Source organism: Saccopteryx leptura, unplaced genomic scaffold (genome assembly GCF_036850995.1).
Source record: "Saccopteryx leptura isolate mSacLep1 unplaced genomic scaffold, mSacLep1_pri_phased_curated manual_scaffold_16, whole genome shotgun sequence".
Taxonomy (NCBI): domain Eukaryota; kingdom Metazoa; phylum Chordata; class Mammalia; order Chiroptera; family Emballonuridae; genus Saccopteryx; species Saccopteryx leptura.
The window spans coordinates 2,232,498-2,256,297 of record NW_027095698.1 but is presented as its reverse complement, the minus strand read 5'-3'; the positions used below and the strand labels follow the sequence as shown (position 1 = coordinate 2,256,297).

The 23,800-nt window shown below is 37.5% G+C and overlaps 1 protein-coding gene across 1 annotated transcript in view; it reads left to right on the top strand.

Annotated features, from left to right (window-relative positions):
- Positions 1 to 23,800, top strand: part of LOC136386841 (dmX-like protein 1) — a 114,940-nt gene that overhangs the window by 17,384 nt on the left and 73,756 nt on the right. The window contains 9 exon segments of the mRNA XM_066357968.1: positions 4,799 to 5,052; positions 5,164 to 5,842; positions 5,932 to 6,057; positions 11,178 to 11,260; positions 11,342 to 11,444; positions 14,150 to 14,269; positions 14,599 to 14,820; positions 17,748 to 19,197; positions 19,199 to 19,428. Coding sequence (XP_066214065.1) covers positions 4,799 to 5,052; positions 5,164 to 5,842; positions 5,932 to 6,057; positions 11,178 to 11,260; positions 11,342 to 11,444; positions 14,150 to 14,269; positions 14,599 to 14,820; positions 17,748 to 19,197; positions 19,199 to 19,428 — 3,267 coding nt within the window.

The window sequence follows — 23,800 nt, the reverse complement described above, 5'->3', positions numbered from 1 at the left end:
AATTGCCATTGCATTAATACAAACATGGACTAGCTCATTTAGTAATTTAGGGCAGGGGTCCCCAAACTACGGCCTGTGGTCCGCATGCGGCCCCCGCCGCACTTCCGAAAGGGGCACCTCTTTCATTGGTGGTCAGTGAGAGGAGCACAGGATGGCTCCTGGAGTACTGTATGTGGCGGTGCCACAAAGCGCGGGGCGCTCACGTACAGTACTACTTTCGGTAATGCGGGACGCATGTGTCACGGCTCCGGAAGTGCATCATATCACTTGTTACGGCTAGCAGTGACAAATATGGAACCGGATATTGACCATCTCATTAGCCAAAAGCAGGCCCATAGTTCCCATTGAAATACTGGTCAGTTTGTTGATTTAAATTTACTTGTTCTTTATTTTAAATATTGTATTTGTTCCTGTTTTGTTTTTTTACTTTAAAATAAGATATGTGCAGTGTGCATAGGGATTGTTCATAGTTTTTTTTTATAGTCCGGTCCTCCAACGGTCTGAGGGACAGTGAACTGGCCCCCTGTGTAAAAGTTTGGGGACCCCTGATTTAGGGTATGTGTTCCTGTTCTAGGTTCCTGTTTCTTCTACTAGTGATGTAGTGATTCACACATCTCCATACATAGGCTTAGTCACCCCCTAGGGCCTTGCCACTTAAAGGACTGTCTGTGGACTAGCAGCATTGGCAGTACCTGGAAACATGTTAGAAATGCACAATCTTGGCCCAGGCCCATTAACTCAGTTGGTTAAGAGCACTGTCCAGAAACAACAGGGTTGTGGGTTTGATCCTTGGTCAGGGCACACATCTACTCTCTCTCCCTTCCTCTCTCTGTCTCTAAAAATCAATAAAAGAAAATAAAAAATTAAGCCTGACTTGTGGTGGCGCAGTGGATAAAGCATCGATCTGGAACCCTGAGGTTACTGGTTTGAAACCCTGGCCTTGCCTGGTCAAGGCGCATATGGAAGTTGATGCTTCCTGCTCCTCCCCCACTTCTCTCTCTCTCCCCTCTATCTGTAAAAATGAATAAATAAAATCTAAAAAAAAAATAATTAATCCCTGGCCAGATGGCTTGGTTGGTCAGAATGTCCTCCTGGAGTGTGGAGGTTGCTGGTTTGATTCCCTGGTCAGGGCACATACAAGAGCAGCTCAATGTTCCTGTTTCTCTCTCTTCCTGCTGCTCTAAAAAAATAAATAAATAAATAAAGGCACAAGCTCAGGTTCTACCCAGAACTACTAAGTAAGAGCCCATACTTTGAGGAAATCTCCAGGTGATTGTTATGTACATTAAAGTTTGAGAAGCTTTACACTAGGACCTAAAACTCTTGTGCTTTTAGCTTTAATCAGTTGGTAAAGAGAGGAGACAGTATGGCTGTTTCTCAATTTTGATTCAGAATTGGCACATAATCATTTTCTTATTTCATTGGAAAGCGCTAGTTACAGGCTCCATGCGGTCCCTGACCTGGATAACCAGCCATTCTATCCTGACTGGATCACCAGCCATTCCGTGTTAAGAAGTAGGAAGCACAGATTTGTGGTGGCCACTTAGCCATCTCTGCCATAGGTTGTGGTTCATACATCTTTTTGTTTTTAAAAAGTTTTAATTATGAGATTGTACATGCTCATTAGGAAAATAAATCAAATGGTATAGATAGGTTTAAAGTTTCCATATTATTGAGTGTCCTACATTTATTCTTTTCTATCTTCCTACACACGTATTCATATAGGCAGTTTTTTTAAAAAATTCTACTATGAGAGTTCATTTTTAAACCAAAAATAGTGTTTTGCAACTTGCTTTTTAAATTCCATCTTTTTTAATAGCGCCTGAGTATTCAATGTTAAGAGAAAACTTTATTGATGGTATTTAAATTGATTTAAATTGTTTTTCACTGTATTGATTAATGGTACAATGACACATCTTTTCATCATTGTGTTAAATTTGTATAGCATAGATTCCTAAGTATGGAATTGCCAGGTATAAACATTTTAAATTTCAATAAGTTTCGATAATTTCTGCCATACGTTTTTTTTTCTTTCTTTCTTTTTTATTTTATTTTTACTTTTTCAAGAAAGAGACAGATGGACAGACAGGAAGGGAAAGAGATGAGAAGCATCAGCTTATAGTAGCAGCACTTTACTTGTTTATTGATTGCTTCTTGTACATGCCTTTACTGTCGGGCTCCAGCTGAGCCAGTGACCCCCTTGCTCAAGTCAGTGACCCTGGGCTCAAGCCAGTGACCCTGGGCTTCAAGCCAGCTACCTTTGAGCTCAAGCCAGCAATCATGGGGTCATGTCTGTGATTCCATGTTCAAGCCAGCAACCCCGCACTTAAGCTGGAACCCTTCTCTCAAACTGGATGAAAACATACTCAAGCCAGCAACCTTAGTGTTTTGAACCTGGGACCTCAGAGCCCCAGGTTGATGTTTTATCCACTGTGCCACCACTGGGCAGGCTCTGTTATATTTTTTTTAATTTAACTTTTTAAATTTTATTTTCAGATTAATTTCAGATGTACAGCATAGTAACTTCTGCCAAATTGACCTCCAGAAATGTTTACCAGTTTATACTTCCTCTACGTACATTCAAATATCTTTTTTTCATGTCCTTGCTATTATACTATATACTATATTACGTTTTGCCAGCCAATATGAGGAAAATGCCAACTTGTTTTACTTGGCATTTTCTTGAATGCAAATTGACCAGAATTATTTTAGCCCTTTCGTAGTTTGCTGCTTCTTCCTCTTTACGTGATTTTCTATTGAATTATTTTTTTCTTAATGATTTGTATGTCTTGACCAATTTTTAAAATCTGGTAAACAGTCTAACATTTTAGAGAGTCTCTTTTAAGAAAGTCTCTCTAGGCCCTGGCTGGTTGGCTCAGTGGTAGAGCGTCAGCCTGGCGTGCAGGTGACCTGGGTTCGATTCCCGGCCAGGGCACATAGGAGAAGCGCCCATTTGCTTCTCCACCCCCCACTCCTTCCTCTCTGTCTCTCTCTTCCCCTCCCGCAGCCAAGGCTCCATTGGAGCAAAGATGGCCCGGGCGCTGGGGATGGCTCCTTGGCCTCTGCCCCAGGCGCTAGAGTGGCTCTGGTCGCGGCAGAGTGATGCCCCGGAGGGGCAGAGCATCGCCCCCTGGTGGGCAGAGCGTCGCCCCTGGTGGGCGTGCCGGGTGGATCCCGGTCGGGCGCATGCGGGAGTCTGTCTGACTGTCTCTCCCCGTTTCCAGCTTCAGAAAAATACAAAAAAAAAAAATTCTCTCTAGCCTGATCAGGTGGTGGCACAGTGGATAGAGTGTTGGACTGGGATGTGGAGGACCCAGATTCAAAACCCTGAGGTTACTAGCTTAAGCGTGGGCTCATCTGGTTTGAGCAAAGCTCACCAGCTTGGACTCAAGGTCGCTGGCTCGAGCAGAGGGTCACTTGGTCTGCTGTAGCCCCACGGTCAAGGCACATATGAGAAAGCAGTCAATGAACAACTAAGGTGTCACAACGAAAAACTAATGATTAAGCCTGACCTGTGGTGGCGCAGTGGATAAAGCGTCGACCTGGAAATGCTGAGGTTGCCGGTTCAAAACCCTGGGCTTGCCTGGTCAAGGCACATACGGGAGTTGATACTTCCAGCTCCTCCCCACCTTCTCTCTGTGTCTCTCTCCTCTCTCTCTCCCTCTCTGTGTCTCTCTCTCCCTTTCTCTCTCCTCTCTAAAATGAATAAATAAAAGTAAAAAAAAAATTAAAAAAAAAACAATAACAAAAAAACTAATGATTAATGCTTCTCATCTCTCTCCGTTCCTGTCTGTCTGTCCCTGTCTATCTCTTTCTCTGACTCTCGCTTTGTCTCTGTAAAAAAAAAAAAAAATGAAAGTCTCTCTATTCCTAAACAGGAATAGGGATCAGGGTATTTGAATAGAGGCCAGAATATACATATTTACCTTTGTTAAGTTGTTATACCAGTTTATTTTTAATTACTTATGTGTTGAAGAAAATCTGAAAATTGGGCACCGTAAATGTATTTGTTTAAAATGTCCTATCACATAAAAGTGAAACTAAGAGACATTGATAAGAGTGTGGTGGTTACGGGGGGAGGGGGGAAAGGGAGAGGAAAAGGGGGAGGGGGAGGGGCACAAAGAAAACTAGAAAGAAGGTGACAGAGGACAATCTGACTTTGGGTGATGGGTATGCAACATAATTGAAAGACAAGATAACCTGGACTTGTTGATCTTTGAATATATGTAACCTGATTTACTGATGTCGCCCCATTAAAAAAATAAAATTATAATAAAAATAAAATAAAATAAAATAAAATGTCCTATCAGTTATAAGTGCATATACCTAGAGGATAGGTGGTATAACAGACTCGGGATTTGGTAAATCTTAGTTATGAAAAAAGTGAAAATTACATTCCAATAATGTATTTTTAAAATTCAGCCCACAATTATAGCGCTGGCTCCAACTACCTCATTTTATCATAAGCAAAACTGAGATCCAGAGAATTAGTGGGTCTCACTGCTAAGTAGTTAATTGTAGTATACATCTGGGTTTAGAAACCAGTTTACCTATTTTCCTGTTTAATAATAACCCTTCTACCAGTACTCCACTGACTCAGGTCTAAAGCCCTTCTGATTACTCCATTAACCATAGTGGCCTTATATTCCTGGAGCAAGGTTATTTCTAAAGGGGAGCCCATTTCTAATTTATGAAAACTATTATGTTTTTCATCTTGAATGCATTTTTAAAGATATATCTCTATTTAGAGTAATAGCTTGATTATATTTACTTGATTCATGAACCTTTTTGCTTATAGAAATGGATGATGATGTTGATGATCTGAAAATAAATCATGAAAAGAATGAATTGAGTGGTGATAAAATGGTACCGAACTCAAGTTTTATACCATTACCATCAGCTGCCATTGATCATCAGATTGAACTACTTCTGTCTGAATGGAGTAAAAATGCAGACATGCTATTCAGTATACATCCCATGGATGGCTCTTTGCTGGTTTGGCATGTGGATTGGCTGGATGAATACCAGCCTGGTATGTTTCGTCAAGTACAGGTACTATTATTAAGATCTCTGAAGAGCTACTTCCTTTTAAATGTGGGTACAGTTTTGTAATACTGCTTTATAAAATGTCATGTGTTCTAATGCTCACTTTCTTAATTCTAGGTGTCCTTTGTTTCCAGAATTCCTGTAGCTTTCCCCACAGGTGATGCAAACTCTCTCTGTAAAAGCATAGTGATGTATGCCTGTACCAAGAATGTTGACTTGGCTATTCAGCAAGGGAAACAAAAGCCTCCTAGCCTCACACGTTCCGCATCAATGCTTATCTCTTCTGGCCACAGCAAATCAACTAATAGCTTAAAATTAAGTATTTTTACCCCTAATGTTATGATGATTTCAAAGCATGCTGATGGCTCTCTGAATCAGTGGCTAGTCAGTTTTGCCGAGGAATCTGCTTTTTCTGCAGTTCTCAGTATTTCCCACAAATCCAGATATTGTGGTCATCGCTTTCATCTTAATGATTTAGCTTGCCATTCAGTATTACCATTATTATTGACAACATCACACCATAATGCATTAAGGACACCAGATCTTGATAACCAGAAACAACCCAATGATGCTGTAAATACTGAAGATTTGGCACAGCAGAAGAAAAGCCCTGTTGATGTGAAAATTCAGGACCCCAGTGCAGTTTATAGTGAACTAATTCTTTGGAGGGTTGATCCAGTTGGGCCATTGTCTTTTTCTGGAGGTGTTTCAGAGCTTGCCCGGATTAATTCTCTTCATGTTTCTGCATTTTCCAATGTGGCATGGCTGCCCACTCTTATACCCAGTTATTGTTTAGGTAAGCATTCTGATTTTGTTTTAATAAATTTAAATTTTGGACATTATTGTTTAAGAGTTGACTTTTAACTGTTTGTAATTGCTTTGTAGGTGCATACTGCAACTCTCCTAGTGCGAGTTTTGTAGCCAGTGGTGGACAATACCTGAGATTATATGAAGCAGTTACTGATGCCAAGAAACTTCTATGTGAGCTTTCCAATCCTGAAATTTCTGTAAGTAAATAGCTTTCAAAACTAAGCATATTATATGATTTTTAGACACTTAATTCATACTTATTGGGCCTGTTCAAAAATTGTGACATAATTTATAACACTGGGGAAAAAATTTTTGTTGCATCCACAAAAACACTTGTTCTTACCTAATTCGAGTGTGCTGATCTCAAATCTGACATTAGTTTTTTTCTGTAAACTATAGTTTTTTGCAATTCAAGATTTTAGGTTTTTATTTTATTTGTAAAATTTTCAACATTTAGTTTAACATAATGAAGTAGAATGTCTTCTTGGGCATCATGTTTGTGAAAATATAGTAATTTATATAATACATTAAATACAATAATACACTAAAAGATATGATTGCATCAGAATTTGTCTACAACAGTGGTAATCAACCTGGTCCCTACTGCCCACTAGTGGGCATTCCAGCTTTCATGGTGGGTGGTAGCAGAGCAACCAAAGTATAAATAAAAAGATAGATTTAACTATAATAAGTTGTTATATAAAGGTTTATTCTGCCAAACAGCAAAAATCCGACATAAAGTACTTGGTAAGCAATTATTATTATATGCTTTAACTTGCTGTAACTCTGCTTTATAAATTTTATAAAGCAAAGTTAATTTCCTACTTTATAAATCACCATTACTGTGGAATTGGTGGGCGGTTAGAAAACTTTACTACTAACAGAGATACAGAAGTGGGTGGTAGGTATAAAAAGGTTGACTACCCCTGGTCTACAATTTCAAAATAGAACATATTAAAACACTTATTTTAATTATAAAATTTGCACAAAACCAATTTAAATTCTATTCAGGCAAAAGTTTGCATTTGTGTACTTGTTGAGGACAATCTCGTTGGATGCTCCAGCAGTAGTCTGCTCATCACTAACAGCTCCAAGATTTTCGGGAAACTTATCAAGGTGACTGTTCAGGAAGTGAATCTTAACGCTCATGTTCCATCCAATGTCGCAGAAAGCCAACAGCATCCTTTGAACCAGAAGTTCATAGTTTTCTGCTTTTTTGTTGCCAAAGAAGTTCTTTGTAACTGCCACAAAAGACTGCCATGCTGCTTTCTCCTCCTTATTCATCTTCCTGGCAAATTCTTCGTCACGAATGAGGGTTCGAATTTGAGGTCCATCGAATACACCTGCTTTTATCTTCTCGAAGGACAAGGCAGGAAAAGCAGAAATAATATGTTGAAAGCATTCACTTTCTCTATTCAAAGCCTGAACAAACTGCTTCATTAAGCCAAGTTTGATGTGAAGTGGTGGAAAATTGATCCTGTCTTGATTAACTACAGGTTCATTCACAATATTTTGCATCCCTACTTCCAGAGCCTCACGTTTCAGCCACTCCTTCTGTGTCCAGTGTTTCTCCTGAGCTCAGCTGTCCCACAAACACAGAAAGCAAGGATACTTCGTGAAACCTCTCTGTTGTCCTAGCAGGAAATTTACCATTTCAAGATCCACACAAATGATCCAGTTATGCTCCTCATACTTCAGAAAGTTGAGGACAATTTTTATGTCATTCTTACTAAGTCATTCAATTCGGGTTGGCTAAACTACTGAGGGGTTAATGACTGCTTGGCATCAGAAGAAGTCCCTTTAGATTCTACAACCATTTCCTCATGCATTTTATCAAAATACACTTGATCACCATGTTCACTTTCTTCATCCTTAGAAGAAATAAAACCATTGAAAACTGGAACCAGGAGTGTCTCAGAGTGTGGGATAGGTCATATTGCTGAAGGAATATTAGGATATGTGGTCATATGCTGTTTTTTCTTGCCGATGTCCTTTGTATGGACAGACAGAAATAACAGTCACTGCTGTGGTTTTTAGGTTCATGCCAAACCATGGGAATACCAAAAGGCATTCCTTTGCGTTTTCCTTTTGTCCAGTCATGAAGCATTTCCTCACAATTATGACATACAATATGAAGAGCCCAATTCTTGTCTTGATCGCCAAGGGGAACTTGAAAATAGGCAATATATGCATGTGTCACAAATGATGAAATATTTCGCCTTTGATGTTGAAGTATGTAACAGCCACATATATAACAGAAGGTGTCAGGACTATTCTTACAGTTACGCCTACTTGAAGAAGCCATGATTCAATCTTAAAACAAAATCAGAGGGTGTTTTTTTTATCAGATAATAACTTTTACATTAAAAACAACTACAATTATGTTAAAGTGATGTTTGTAAAACATGAATTGCCTTGTGGTTATGTTCAATCGAAGAGTCATTGCCCTTTAACTCCAATTTAAAAACCAATGCATGCCATTAACTGTAACAAAAGGAAATAAAATTGCATAAAAACTAGAGCATGCACCAAAAAACGGATTTCAGATTTGGAATCAGCGATGCAGACATATATAGAAACAGTTCTAAAACCTCATGCAACAGAAAATGAAAAAAAAAATTGTTCCCCAGTAATACCTGTGTATGTTTTTTAGTTATTTTATTTTTTTCACAATTGCATTGTACCATTACAGTGATTCTAAGTTCCTTTAAAAAGAAGTCATTTCTTTCATTTATTCAGGAAGAAAGTCTAGTGTCCTATAATATGAGTTTCTGTAATACTGTACTTTTTGCTCAGAGATAAATTAGAACTAATGGCAGTATAATGTGAGAGTTATGTTGCTTCATCTGCAATTGTTCTCTCGTCAAGGGGAGCTGAAATAACAGGAGTGGAATTTTAATCTTAATCAAGAAAGAAAAAAGCTCTCATTTCGGTTGTGTACAAGCAGCAATCTTTTAAACACCATTGCAAAGCTTTTGTCTTATGATATAGGTTGCATTTCTTCCTGTGCCAAACTAATAGCAACCCACCATCTGCATTGTTTCAGCACCTCCAGCAAGCCAGTGTTTTCACATTTTTGGTTTTGGTATTTTAAAATATTCCCTGAGAAAACTACTGAGCTTTCTGTTTAGAAGATTGGAGCTGTCTCCTCAACTATCAATTAATGTTTTTGTTAATGCCCTGGTTACATAATTGCATAGATGCCAGTGGTCTGTTCTAGTCCTGTTTTATTCCTAAATTATGTTTATTTTTAATGCAGGTTTTGCAGAACAAACTTTTTTTTCAAACCACATGTATAGCTTTTTTGGGGTTTTTTTGTGGGATTTTTTTTTTTTTAGCGAGAGTAAAAGAGACAGACAGGGACAGACAGATAGGAAGGAGATGAGAAGCATCAATTCATAGTTGCAGCACCTTAGTTGTTCATTGATTGCTTTCCCATATGTGCCTTGACCGGGGGACTCCAGCTGAGCCAGAGACCCCTTGCTCAAGCTAACGACCTTGAGCTTCAAGCCAGTGACCATAGGATCATGTCTCTGATCCCACGCTCAAGCCGGCCACTCCGAACTCAAGCTGGTGAGCCTGCACTCAAGCTGGATGAGCCTGTACTCAAGTTGATGACCTCGGGGTTCTGAACCTGGGTCCTCTGCCTCCGAGGCTGACACTCTGTCTACTGCGCCACCACCTAGTCAGGCTCAGGAATTATTTTAAATGCTGGAAATTTAGATGTGTGTAAAATGGATAAAAAAATCTGAGCTTATATTCTAATGAGGGGGTATAGGGGAAAACGGTAAAATTATATCATATTAACAAATACCATGGAGAGCAACAGTGTAGCTAAAGCAGTAAGGAGCGCCAAGTAAGGTACTGGTCAGAGAGCCTCATTACAAAGATTCCATTTGAGTAAAGACCTGAAGGAGATGACAAAGCTAACTATAGGGATATTTCGAGGAAGAGTATTACAGGAAATAAAGAGCAGCCAGGGCAAAGATCCTGAGTCCAGGACATGTTTGGTATGTAAAGGAGCAGGAAGGAGACCATGTGGCTGGAGCAGAGCAAGTGAGGCAGCCAGAGAATAGTCTGGTTCGAGTCCGAGAGTTAGGCCGGCCATACCATATGAGGCCTCATCAGCAATTATGGTTAACTTTGGCTTTTACTCTGAATAACATAGAAGCCATTGAAGAAAATGTCAGTGATATGTTCTCACTTAGGTTTCAAAAGGATTACTCTGATTGCTGTATAGATTAGACAAGGGAAGCAGAAGTGGAATCAGATCAATCAGGAAGCTATTACAGTAATCCAGGAGAGAGTCAAAGGGATTTAGAATTGTAGCAAGCAGTAGTTATAAAAATAAGAATTGATCCAATCTGGGTGGATTTTGAACATTGAATAGTTAGGATTGGACTGAATATGGGGTTTGTGTGAGAAAAAGAGGATGCCTTTCAAGATTTGTAACTGAGCACTAGGAAAAATAGAATTGCCGTAAATTAAAATGAGAGGTTTGTATAAATTGCAGATTTTGAGGAGCAGGGGTATTCAAGAGCCTGACTTTAGACATGTTAATTTTGAGATGCCTGTTGGACATCTAAGATCCAGTAGGGCTAGTCTGGAATTTAGAGGGAGGCTGGTCTGAAGATAAAATAAGTAGTTTTCAGAATCTAAATTTAAAATTGTGGAGCTGGAGATCACCTAAGGAAGAAAATATAGTTGGAAACTAATGATAGGATTGAACCCTGGGGCATTCCATTGTTAAAAGTGGAATGAGTGTGGTGTATAAGGGAAGACAAGTGGGGAAAATTATTTCAAGGAGGAGGGAGTGATCTCCAGGATCAGATGGTGCTGATAGATCAAGTATGATGAAGATTCAATTTAACAATATGACCTTGACTATAGCAGTCAGGAATAAGTGGCTGAAGAAGTCAGCATATGTGTATAAGCAGTCTATCAACTTGTTTCTTTAGCTCTGTCCTTCTCATCTCAAAATTAATGCTTAAAAAGCATCAATTCTTAGAACAGTTCCATGAGATGAAAGTCAATCTTTCACATTTATGGATATAAAATACTTTTTTCCCCCTTGAAATCACCAAGCATTTCTTTTGTTTATCTGTGTACCAGCTGAGTTGTAATTCTTACTCATTTCTACGTAATTCCCTAGTAAGGTAAAGTCCTAGAATGTTTATAGTGAGACTTGTTAACTTATTTAGCCACACTCAAACATATTTATTATGCCTGAAATTTGACATTTTATGTTATTATTTTTTAATTTAATTGCTTAATAAAGGAGATATCCCTTTTTTCCCCCCCTAAAACAACCAAACATATAGTTGGTGAAGTGTTTAACATCATAAGTCAACAATCAACAGCCAGGCCAGGATGCATTATCGCATTAGATCCCATTACAAAACTTGTAAGTATTATTTTTTCTGGCCACTTATCATTAGGTAAATAACATGTATGTCAACTCATGTTGCTATTTATTTACATTCAGCAAGGCCGAAAAACCCAGCTGCTTCATGTTTTTCAAGAAGACTTCATTTTGAATAACCTTGAGAAGAAAAGTATGGGAAAAGGCAGAATATTATCTGATGAAGGTAAAGACAAAATTCTTATGTGATGAGAAATATTCTGTAGGGTATGTTAGGAAGAAATTGATATGTTTCATACCATCTATTTGAAGCTAAAATGTTTCCTGAGTGAGTTTGTGGCATTATTTATCATAAATAACAGTATCTTTTTATTCTGAACCAGGAACTATGGAAAAACTGAAGGAGGTTTGTCAATTATGTTTTATAAAAGCTTAATAGGAATGTTTTTGTTGTTAATGTATGAATGCTCTTTGATGGATGAGGTCCTGCTCTAACAATTTGGATAATGTGGACACCTATCAGTTTAACTAGTAGCTTAACACTTCAAGTTATAGTTTAAAAGCTATGTGTCTTAATACTTTTATAATTAAAGTTTTAAAAATTTATTTAAATGCTTCCACTCAATATAACTGTATATTTTGCATAAAGGAAAACAGGAAATAAAGCTACAATCTCTTGGTCATCAGTTTCAATTACAGAGGCAAACCAAACACAAAAATGACTTTTCTTATAAAGCAACCATATAGTGTGTAACTTATTTTAAAAGTCAGTTATAAGCCTCAAGTAATATTAATAACTACATTTTTATTTGTTCCAGAGTATTATTTTACTTCTCTTGTAAATTCTTTATTCTTTTTTCCATTTTCCTTTTTCTTTGAGAAGTACTTCTTTTTTTATTTTTTTTTTATTTTCCTGAAGTTGGAAACTGGGAGGCAGTCAGACAGACTCCCGCATGTGCCCAACCGGGATCCACCCGGCATGCCCACCAGGGGGCAATGCTCTGCCCATCTTGGGGCTTCACTCTGCCACAATCAGAGCCATTCTAGCGCCTGAGGCAGAGGCCACAGAGCCATCCTCAGGGCCCAGGCAAACTTTGCTCCAATGGAGCCTTGGCTGCGGGAGGAGAAGAGAGAGAGAGAGAGGAAGGAGAGGGGGAGAGGTGGAGAAGCAGATGGGCACTTCTCCTGTGTGCCCTGGCAGGGAATCAAACCTGGGACTCCTGCACACCAGGCTGATGCTCTACCACTGAGCCAACCGGCCAGGGCCGAGAAGTACTTCTTTGAGTTCTGCACTTTTATATCTAATGTCTAGTTTCTTGCCACTGCTTTCACTTAGTCTGCTATCATTTTCCCTGAGAATTCATGAACTGTGCAAAAACAGTGTTTTTATAACTTCTGAATATAATGATGGAAGGATGATAAAAAATGGGAAATAAAGATGTCAACACAGGATAAAGGGTTATTTATATCAACAAATGTTCGTTATTTTTCCTTTATTATACTTAAGTATTAATAAAATATTAGTATTGTTAACAATTCACCTCTTTTGTAAGACTTTTTAAAGAAATTACTCTCCTATGCTTAAGGTTGAGTTTTGCTATGATCCTCATCTGTTCTACCATTTGCTTTTTTATGATTCTTTAATTTTTAACTTTTTTCCTCTTTAAAACTAAGTATTTTTCCTAGTTTTTGTTAAAATATTCAGAGATTTCTTACTTTTACCCCAAAACTACTATTTTTATTATTAGAATTTTCTAGAATATACCCAAGGATTTATGTTTTTCATCTTATTTTGATTTAATGTCAAGAATAGAAATCTTTTACAGAAGCTTTTATTATTGGGCATTCTTTCTTGTTAGTAAAATTATCAGAATTAGATCTATTTTTTCCCTTTTGTTATAATTCCTTACCCTTCCCTTTCTCTTAAGTCTTGTAATCTAAATGTTTAACTCACCCAGAACACATTATTGCAGTTGCCTTTTTATTAGTCTCTTAATATATTTATGATTATCTTTCTTTCCTGGTGTTCCTTTGAAACTTTTTTCTATGAAAATTTAAAAGGATAAAATGACTGCACTGTAATATAGTTGCTAATTTTTTATATGTTCTACAATTTATAGTTTCTATAGTGTAATTTTCTTTTTATAATTTTGTATGTAATGAATATAAGAAAAGCTTGGATTAAATCTAGAGTTTAAAACTTTTTTTCCTCAGGCTATAATGAACTACTGATTTTATGATATATTTTATATATATTTAATTTAGATAGATGGATTTTTTAGTTTATTTTGAGCAACTTATGTGCTGCTTAAATTATGCAGTTAGACTAAGAAAGATTTTCCTAAATTACTTGTTGGATGATGAATACTTTTATATTGGTCCTTAGATATACATTGTTAGTAAGTCATTTCATTATAGGTCTTATTTCAAAATATATTTGGCAACACTATTTTTGTCATCATATGTTCACTTAAAGTGCCTATCACATAATTTTTGTTTAGAAAATTCCTACTTAATATGATCTATGTGAACATTGTATTACTGATGGCTGTAATATGTGATTTTTTTAAGCTTGTCAATTCAAAAAATGAAATTTAAGCATAGCATGCTTGTTAAAAATTTTTTCTTTTAATAATATTGTTTTTTTAATGGGGTGACATCAATAAATCAGGATACATATATTCAAAGATAACATGTCCAGGTTATCTTGTCGTTCAATTATGTTGCATACCCATCACCCAAAGTCAAAAGTTTTAAGTTAATACAAACTCATGTGGTAAAGTTTATTCCATTCTGTAATTCTACTTTATATTTAGAACTAGAGATAAGAATTTTGATTTTTTTAAAATTTCAAGTTATTTTAACTTAGTATATTTAATAACTTGTCCATTAATCCTAGTTGATAGTGAAAAATATCATTAATACTAACAGGCAGTTCACCTAATGAATTTTCTGAAAAATTCTACCTAATTGTAATAGAGTGTACCCAAGACAACCATTCATTGTTACATATGTAGAATTTACATTTAAAGTCCACTCCTGTCTCATTGGGTGAGTCTTTTTTGTTTTTTAACTTTAGATAGGCTTAACTTAACAAATTATATAATATAATTAATATAGTATAATATATAATATAGAAAATTATATCGGGCAGTTCAGTGTGTATTTTTAAAGTTATTCTTATTGAGTGATGATAATAGTTTATTCAGTTAATTAAAAAAGCAAACTGATTTTCTGATTTTTTTGTTATAAAGTGGCATATTAATGTTTACTTTCTAAATCTTTTATTAGGCAGTTTTAGATTATGAAATACAGCAATTTAATATTTATAGGGTTCCCCCCACAACCCCTGATGTTGGTTCTTTTCTTATGTTTTATAGATGAAAGAGTAGATACAAAAATATCAGAAACAGTTTGGCAGCCAGAAGAACATTATTCTTCTTCGCCAGAGAGGATCCTAGCTCCTTTTCTACAGAAGTATCAGGCTTGCAGAGCAAATCTCCAGAGTACCAGCAAGTTGACTCTGTCTTCAGAAATGGTGTATAGCCAAGAGTTGCATTTGCCAGAAGGAGTTGAGATAATAAGTGTTAAGCCATCAGCAGGTTAGTATATTTTGTGAAAAAAGACTAATCAAATTTTGTAATCTATCGATATAAGTGTTTAGGTATTTAAAAAGAGGTACAACTACGTCTTTTTAAATCCATGTAGAAACAGAAATTAGTATCTTCAAGTACCCTAAATTGAACACTTAAATTTCTCATTGTTTTCAGATTACTTTGACATTTGTTAGCCAGTTGTAATCTTAGATACTGATTTCAAAAACAAATTTATTGTCCTTTTGTGAAGACAAAATGAAAGTTTCTAGAGTGGAGATAATAACATGGTTGCACCTTATTTGCCAACTTTAATAATTATGGTAGTGCTGCCTGGAGCTGTGTGCTGTGAAAGATTGTGAGTGTGGTTCCTGATATATATACTATATATATATTTCTTTTTCTTTTTTTCTTAAGGCAGTGGTTCTTAGAATGTGGTATCCAGAATAGCAGCATCAGCATTACCTGGGAAATTGTTAGAAATAAGAATTCTTGGGCTGTCCCTAGACTTACTGAGTCACAAACTCTGGGGTCTGTTTAATAAGCCTTCCAGGTGATTCTAATGAACACAAAAGATAAAGAACCACTATATCAAGAAAACCAAGGCAAAAAAAACCATTTTATCACTCAGTTCTTTCATTTTCATAGTCAAAGTATGGGTTTGGTCTTTTCTACTACTCTCTTATTTTTTTATTATTTTGACTGATTACTTTGAATGCTTTTCAGTTGCCATGTTATCAGGTACTTAATCTTTTCAAATCACTGAAGTTAACAGGCAGGATATTAAAAGTGTTCTGATAACATTTGCATTCTAGTTATTTGTGTATTTTTAAAAAAGAGGTATTAGTGCAAGGAAAGTTAAAATTTGAAAAAGGATGACTCTTGCCACACTTTTAAGAGCTATTATATCTTTAGCCAGACAGTATGATCTTCACTACTGAATTCCAATTAAAATAATAGGGCAAGTATAAGAGAAACTGAAGGTATTTCTAAAAGCAGTCCTCTTACTTAACTCTGACTCCAGTTGAGTTTGGAAGAAGAAAAGAAGTTCTAGGAAGAAAAAAGAAATTTGTTTTGTTTGGCAAAACGGTACCATATGCTACAGTAGTCTCCCCTTAGCCTGAAGGGTAAGTTTCAAATCTCCTGGCAGATGCATTAAACCAAGGATAGTACTGAATCCTACATTGTTTGTTCCTGTATGTACATACCTTTTCACAGAAAGGAAGCACTTGATGGCTTCTCTTTGGATTATCCTAATTGCCAACATTACTACTCTTGTGCTTTGGGGTCATTAAGTAAAATAAGGGTTACTTGAACACAAGTACTGCAATACTGCAACAGTTGATCTGACAACCGGGATGGCTACTAAATCACTAACAGCCTGGTAGGATATACAGTGTAAGTGGTCAAAGGGTTGCTTCATGTTCTAGGCAGAGTTGAGCTGGTCAGCATGAGGTTTCGTTATGCTACTCAGAATGGTGTGTAATTTAAAACTTAGTAATTGTTTATTTGTAGAGTTTTCAGTTTAATATTTTCAGATTTCATTTGATCTCTGATAATTTAAACCACAGAATGCCAACTAGAGATGAGCAAGACTACTATAAAAGTCTTTTCCTAGTCTTAAGGATTTTTTTAGTTAAAACTATTAGGAAGGGTTAGCTCTTTATTCTCTGTACAGTGCAGAGAAATGGACAATGTTAATTGTGTCCTCTTGCAATATTACTGTATTCCTTGAGGACTTTTTTAAAAAACATAGTACAATTATGTTGAAATGGGCTTTTAAAATATGTGTTCTAGCCGTGCCTGGAGAGCTCGGTTGGCTGGAGCATCATGCTGAAGCACAGAGGTTGTCAGTTTGAGTCCTGGTCAGGAACAGATCAGTGTTCCTGTCATCTCTGTCTCTCTCTCCTTCCTCTCTCTCTCATATCAATAAAATAAGTTATTTTAATTAGAATTCAGTAGTGAAGATCATACTGTCTGGCTAAAGATAATAGCTCTTAAAGTGTGTCAATGCAAGAGTCATTCTTTTTCAAATTTTAACTTTCCTTGCAATAAAATAAACATTAAAAAATAATAACTATGTGTTCTATCTAGCATTTATATTCTACATAATTAGTAGTTTATGTTGAATAGCTTAGGACAGGGATTGGCAAACTATGGGCCACCTACCTGTTTTGTAAATAAGTTTGAGTGGAACATAGCCACACCTCCTTTTTTTACCTTTGTGTATGGCCACTTGTTCTACAATGGCAGAGTTGAGTAGCTGCAAAGAAAACCTTATGGCTAGCAAAGCCCAAATTAGTTATTACTATCTGGTCCTTTAAGGAAAAGGTTTAGGAAATTAAGAGTATTTGATTACATGAATCTCAAGAAAACATTATTTCCCACTTAAGAATCTTCTTAGCATCAGTTGTATCAAATAGTCCTTAATCATTGAGGGCCCATTTAGTATTTAGCTAAGCATGGCCCATTCACAAAATTGTATTGAAAAATATTAAAAAGAAGGAACCAATGAATGTTGACAAGTTTTTAAAACTGTGTTGATATCTCTGAAATTAGATTTACAATATGTAAAAGTAGCAAAGAAGTGTAGAAAGAATGTTGAGTTGAAAAGCAGGACTGGAATGCAGGTTCTAATTCTGCCGTAGTCTGTCTGATTTAGGCATTAGATACCTACCACATTTAGTCAAGGGTCTTTACTTGTAAAATGCAGGAATTGAACTAAATTCTCTCAGAGTTCTAGATTTTTATAATAATGCCCTTTTTATATACCTTTGGATGTCATTAAAAGCTTTTTCCTCATCTATTGACCCTTAAACTAAATATAGAATATTATGTTGTTAACAGTAGTTCATACAAAAGATGAATACCTTCAGTACACAAAATAGAAATATTTAACCAAATTTGACATTTTGTTAATGGTATTTTTATTTTAGGTCATCTCAGTTCTTCTTCCATATATCCCATATGCAGTGCTCCTTATTTATTGGTAACTTCATGCTCAGACGATAAAGTAAGATTCTGGAGGTGCAGAGTCACAGATGGAGAATCTACCACATCAACTGATGGAAAAATGGATCTTATATACATTTGGGAGGAATAACCATTACTTATTGAAGATGGACTTCAGAGAAGTAGTAGTATAACTGGACCTGGTAGGCCTGTGGAAGTTAACTGTGCACACACTAATCGTTTAGCAGTAGCATATAAGCAGCCTGCATCTAATAGATCTTCCCAGGATTTTGTGATGCATGTAAGTATTTTTGAATGTGAATCTACAGGAGGTTCAGGTTGGGTCCTTGAACAGACAATTTATTTAGATGAGTTAAACACAGTGTTGGATTCTGGCATTAGTATTGATAGCAATTTAGTGGCTTATAATAAACAAGAGGTATATTTATCCAGTAAAGAGAGTATAACATCAAACATAAAGCATTTAGTTCACCTAGATTGGATGTCTAGAGAAGATGGATCTCATATCTTGACTGTCGGAATTGGATCAAAACTTTTTATGTATGGACCCCTGGCTGGCAAGGTACCAGAACAGACTGGTAAGGAAAACTTGGCATTTCCTCTCTGGGAGAGTACTAAAGTTGTGCCTCTTTCTAAATTTGTACTGTTACGAAGTGTGGATTTGGTTTCTTCCATAGAAGGCTTCCCACCTCTTCCTGTTTCTTTATCATGGGTCCGGGATGGCATCCTGGTGGTAGGAATGGATTGTGAGATGCACGTCTATTCCCAGTGGCAGCCATCTTCTAAGCAAGAACCTGTTATAACAGATTCGTGCAACGGGAACACTCCATCGGTAATAAGTTTAATAAAACAGAGTAACTCATCAAGTTCTGGATTACATCCTCCAAAGAAACCTCTGACTCGATCCATGACCAGTCTTGCACAGAAAATCTGTGGAAAGAAAACTGCATTTGATCCTTTTGTGGACATGGAAGATTCAGGTCTCTTTGAAGCAGCTCATGTTCTTTCCCCGACTTTACCTCAGTACCATCCGTTGCAGCTTTTGGAACTCATGGATCTTGGCACAGTTCGAAGAGCAAAGGCCATCTTGTCACATCTTGTCAAGTGCATTGCGGGAGAAGTTGTGGCTCTGAATGAAGTTGAATGCAATCATGAGCGCCGCCTTCGGTCTCTCACCATCAGTACCAGTGGCAGCACCACCAGAGACCCGCAGACATTCAACAAGAGTGAAAATACAGATTACACAGAAATAGATTCTGTGCCTCCACTTCCTTTATATGCCTTACTTGCGGCAGATGATGATAGCTATTACTCATCTTTGGAGAAATCTAGTAATCAGAGTACCTTAAATAACTCAAATCAGTTATCAAAAGAAAGTTATGATGAGCTTTTTCAGACCTCAACTTTAATAACATAGTAATGTTTTAGAGACTGATGAAGAAAATGCAAAGCCCAGAGTTATTGACCTTTCACAGTACAGTCCAGCTTACTTTGGTCCTGAGCATGCTCAGGTTCTTTCTGGCCACTTACTTCATGCTAGTTTACCAGGACTCAGCAGGATGGAGCAGATGTCTTTGATGGCCTTAGCAGATACAATTGCAACTACCAGCACTGATATTGGAGAAAGCAGAGACAGAAGCCAAGGTAAAACTAAGTTGGGTACAGGATCAGAGAAAAAACTAATGATATTTTGACTTATTTTCATAGAAAATCTATAATGATTTATATAAAAGTGATGCTTATGAAGGGTTTTCATCATAATTGCTGATACACATTAACTTAAAACATAGGATTCTGAAATAGAATTTGAAATAGAAATTATACAAAAATTCATTGCCAGTCATTGTAAATTTTTACCTAATTGCTTAATGATATTAAAGATTCACCTGAATCTTTGAGCTTAGCAAAAGTTACATTCTTATTAAACAATTACTTTTGATACCTAGTATGTGCTTTATGCTTTATTTTTCTCATGTTTTCATTACTAGTACTTGGTTTTTATAATATTGAGGTTTCTTATAAAAATTAGCATTAATATGTACTCCTACTTCGAATAACAAAAATAAGCATAATAAAATTAGCTCTTTTCCTTGCCTAGAGAACAGATTTTCTTCTTAATCTTCTGAGTTATGAACAAACTTGAATGTAAAATTTCCTTCAAATCTCAAATAACAAGTCAAACCAGGTGTGCCAGATAGAGATCAGTAGTCTGCTATACCTTTCAATTGTACTTGAAACAAAAATATGGGATAAATTTAAGAAAATAATAATTAAAATTTAATTTAAAAGTTGGTCATGAATTGTGACACTTTTACTTTAAGAAGTATTACTTGTAGATATAATTTTTTTTATAAATAAATTTTTATTTTAATGGGGTGACATCAATAAATCAGGGTACATATATTCAAAGAAAACATTTCCAGGTTATTTTGTCATTCAGTTCTGCATACCCATCACCAAAGGAGAGATCGTCCTCCGTCACCTTCTATTCAGTTTTTTTTTGTACCCCTCCCTCTCCCCTTCCCTCTCTCCCTCCTTCCCTCCCCCCACCCCCCGTAACCACCACACTCCTGTCCATGTCTCTCAGTCTCGCTTTTATGTCCCACCAATGTATGGAGTCCTGCAGTTCTTGTTTTTTTCTGATTCACTTATTTCACTCCGCATAATGTTATCAAGATTCCACCATTCTGCTGTAAGTGATCCGATGTCATCATTTCTTCTAGCTGAATAGTATACCATGGTATATATGTGCCCCATCTTCTTTATCCAGTCTTCTATTTTTTTTTACAGTGATTAAAAGCCTTTAAGCAAACTCTTGGCCAATACAGCAAGAATCCATAAAAGAGTAGTGTCCTTAACATGTTCACCAAGTCCAAGTTGGCCCCATCACCATGCCAAATACCTGATAAATGCAACCCAACCACAGTTCAGTCTGTTTGGAGCTGTCACAGGGAGCAGGAGTCCAGGAAAAGTCCACACAGAAAAAGTCTGCATGGTGCTGGAATTGTTGTCACCATTCTATACTTTGCAGCTCATGTCCAAGTCCCAATGACAGCTGCTTCTAGCTGGTAATGATTCAGGTAGACTGGAAAAGCCATTTGAAGCATGCGTGGATATGGAACTTCTGTTCTCCTCTGCCTGGGGAGTTGAGGCCAGGTTGCTTTTCCCTGGAGCTCTGCGACTGTGGCATGGTAAAGAGAACCTTGGGATACACTAAGCTGGGTGGCAAAGGTAGATTCATAATACAAGTTGGCAAAAGGGGGAAGGAGAGCTCTACATTAGGAGTAGGTCCCAGCCTGAAATATGAGTGGGGCATAGAGGTAGGAGGGATAAAGGAAACACTATATACTAAGCAAAGCAGCAGAAAATAGGACTATCAACACCCACAACAGAGATCTTTGAGGGAAGAATAAAAAACCTGACTATTCAGGCAAAACATAGTTAAGTGGCCCTTGTGCAAATGAGATCAGTTTACCTGCTTCTTGGAAGAAATACCTTAGTTTCGTCCACAGTGTCATAGATGGGGCCGATGGCCCTGGGCACCTTCAGCCTTCAGTGGCAAACCCCAGCTTTCTGGGCAAGGTTAGGTCATAGGTGGCTGGAGCAGGGCTGGAAGAGACTGCACCCTCCCTTAGAGGAGCGAGGGGGAAGCCTACCTTCCAGTGTCCCTCTTTCCTCACAGCAGAGGCGTGTAAGCCTGGCAGGCTTTAGCTCAATGACCTTCCTTTCCACTATTGAAGCAGGACCCAGATGGCATCCTATGAGACCCCTTTGGGGCGTTGGAGCCTTTAAGGGTGTATCCTAAAAGCTGGTAGTTCCCCTGATCTCTATTGGGTTTTTTCTGCCTCTAGGTATCTTAAAAGCCATGCTCAGAAGATCTCGCTGAGGGGTTTGAGGATCCCCATCCGCCTATATAAATCTTTTCCATATATCTGGAGCTATTTGGAAAAAGACAAAACAGTGTTATTAGCTGTATCTAATAAAGAAGGTAGTAGTTTGCAGGCGAAAAAGATTTGGTGTCTCCTGTTCATCAGCCTTCAAAAGAAATGTAAAATTTTTTTTTAAAGTAAAAAGCATGATATGGTAGACCCGTAGGAGTCATTGGCCTGGTGTGCAGGATTCCCGGGTTTGATTCCTGGTCAGAGCACACAGGAGAAGCGCCCAACTACTTCTCCACCCCTCCCCCTCTCCCTCCCCTCCCTCCTCTCAGTCTCTCACTTCCCCTCCCACAGCCAAGGCTCCACCGGAGCAAAGCCACCCCGGGCACTAAGGATGGCCCCATGGTCTCTGCCCCAGTCGCTAGAATGGCTCTGGTTGTAACAGAGCTACACCCCAGATGGGCATAACCTCCCCCCCGGTAGGCATGCCAGGTGGATCCCGGTCAGGCGCATGCAGGAGTCTGCCTGACTGCCTTCCCATTTCCATCCTCAGAATAATACAAAAAGTAAATAAATAAAAGAAAAAAATACAACAACAAAAAAAAGAAAATAGGAAAAAAGGGAAAAAAAAGGCATTCCCTTGTGTTAAAGCTCCAGGGAGCATGGAGTGAGCTTGAGTATGTCCTATGAAACATGGAGCTCTATGTTGACATATAAGTCTTTGAAGAAGGAGGAACTGCTGAAATAGTTTATCAGCATTTGTCCCTAAGACAGCAGTCTTTATAGTGGGAACACCATAAGTAAATATTTGCTGTCTATAGATTAAAGGGGGAATATGGCAAATGATGAAAAGCCATGCTCTTTATGCCCCTCCCCTCCCCCAATCCCCTCCCTCTCCTCCCCCACCCTGTACCCCCAACACTGTTGTCCATGTCTCTGAGTCTCATCTTTATGTCCCACCTATGTATGGAATCATATAGTTCTTAGTTTTTTCTGATTTACTTCTTTCGCTCAGTATAATGTTATCAAGGCCCATCCATGTTGTTCTAAAGATCCTATGTCATCATTTCTTATGGCTGAATAGTATTTCATAGTATATATATACCAAAGCTTTTTAATCCACTCGTCCTCTGATGGACACTTGGGCTGTTTCCAGATCTTTGCTATTGTGAACAATGCTGCCACAAACATAGGGGTGCATTTCTTCTTTTCAAACAGTGCTATGGTGTTCTTGGGGTATATTCCTAACAGTGGTATAGCTGGGTCAAAAGGCAGTTTGATTTTTAATTTCTTGAGGAATCTCCATACTGTTTTCCACAGTGGCTGCACCAGTCTGCATTCCCACCAGCAGTGCAGGAGGGTTCCCTTTTCTCCACATCCTCGCCAGCACTTATTCTGTGTTGTTTTATTGATGAGCGCCATTCTGACTGGTGTGAGGTGATATCTCATTGTGGTTTTAATTTGCATTTCTCTAATCATTAGTGATGTTGATCATTTTTTCATATGCCTATTGGCCATCTGTGTGTCCTCTTTGGAGAAGTGTCTATTCATTTCTTTTGCCCATTTTTCGATTGGATTGTTTGTCTTCCTGGTATTAAGTTTTACAAGTTCTTTATAAGTTTTGGTTATTAACCCCTTATCAGACGCAATGTCAAATATATTCTCCCATTGTGTAGTTTGTCTTTTTATTCTGTTCTTATTGTCTTTAGCTGTGCAGAAGCTTTTTAGTTTGATAAAGTCCCATGTGTTTATCCTGTCTTTTATTTCACTTGCCTGTGGAGACAAATCAGCAAATATATTGCTGCGAGAGATGTCAGAGAGCTTACTGACTTATGTTTTCTTCTAAGATGCTTATGGTTTCACGGCTTACATTTAAGTCTTTTATCCATTTTGAGTTTATTTTTGTGAGTGGTGTAAGTTGGTGGTCTAGTTTCATTTTTTTGCAGGTAGCTGTCCAGTTTTCCCAACACCATTTGTTGAAGAGGCTGTATTTAATCCATTGTATTTCCTTACCTCCTTTGTCAAATATCAGTTGTCCATAGAGCTGTGGGTTTATTTCTGGGTTCTCTGTTCTGTTCCATTGATCTATGTGCCTGTTCTTATGCCAGTACCATGCTGTTTTGAGTACAATGTCCTTA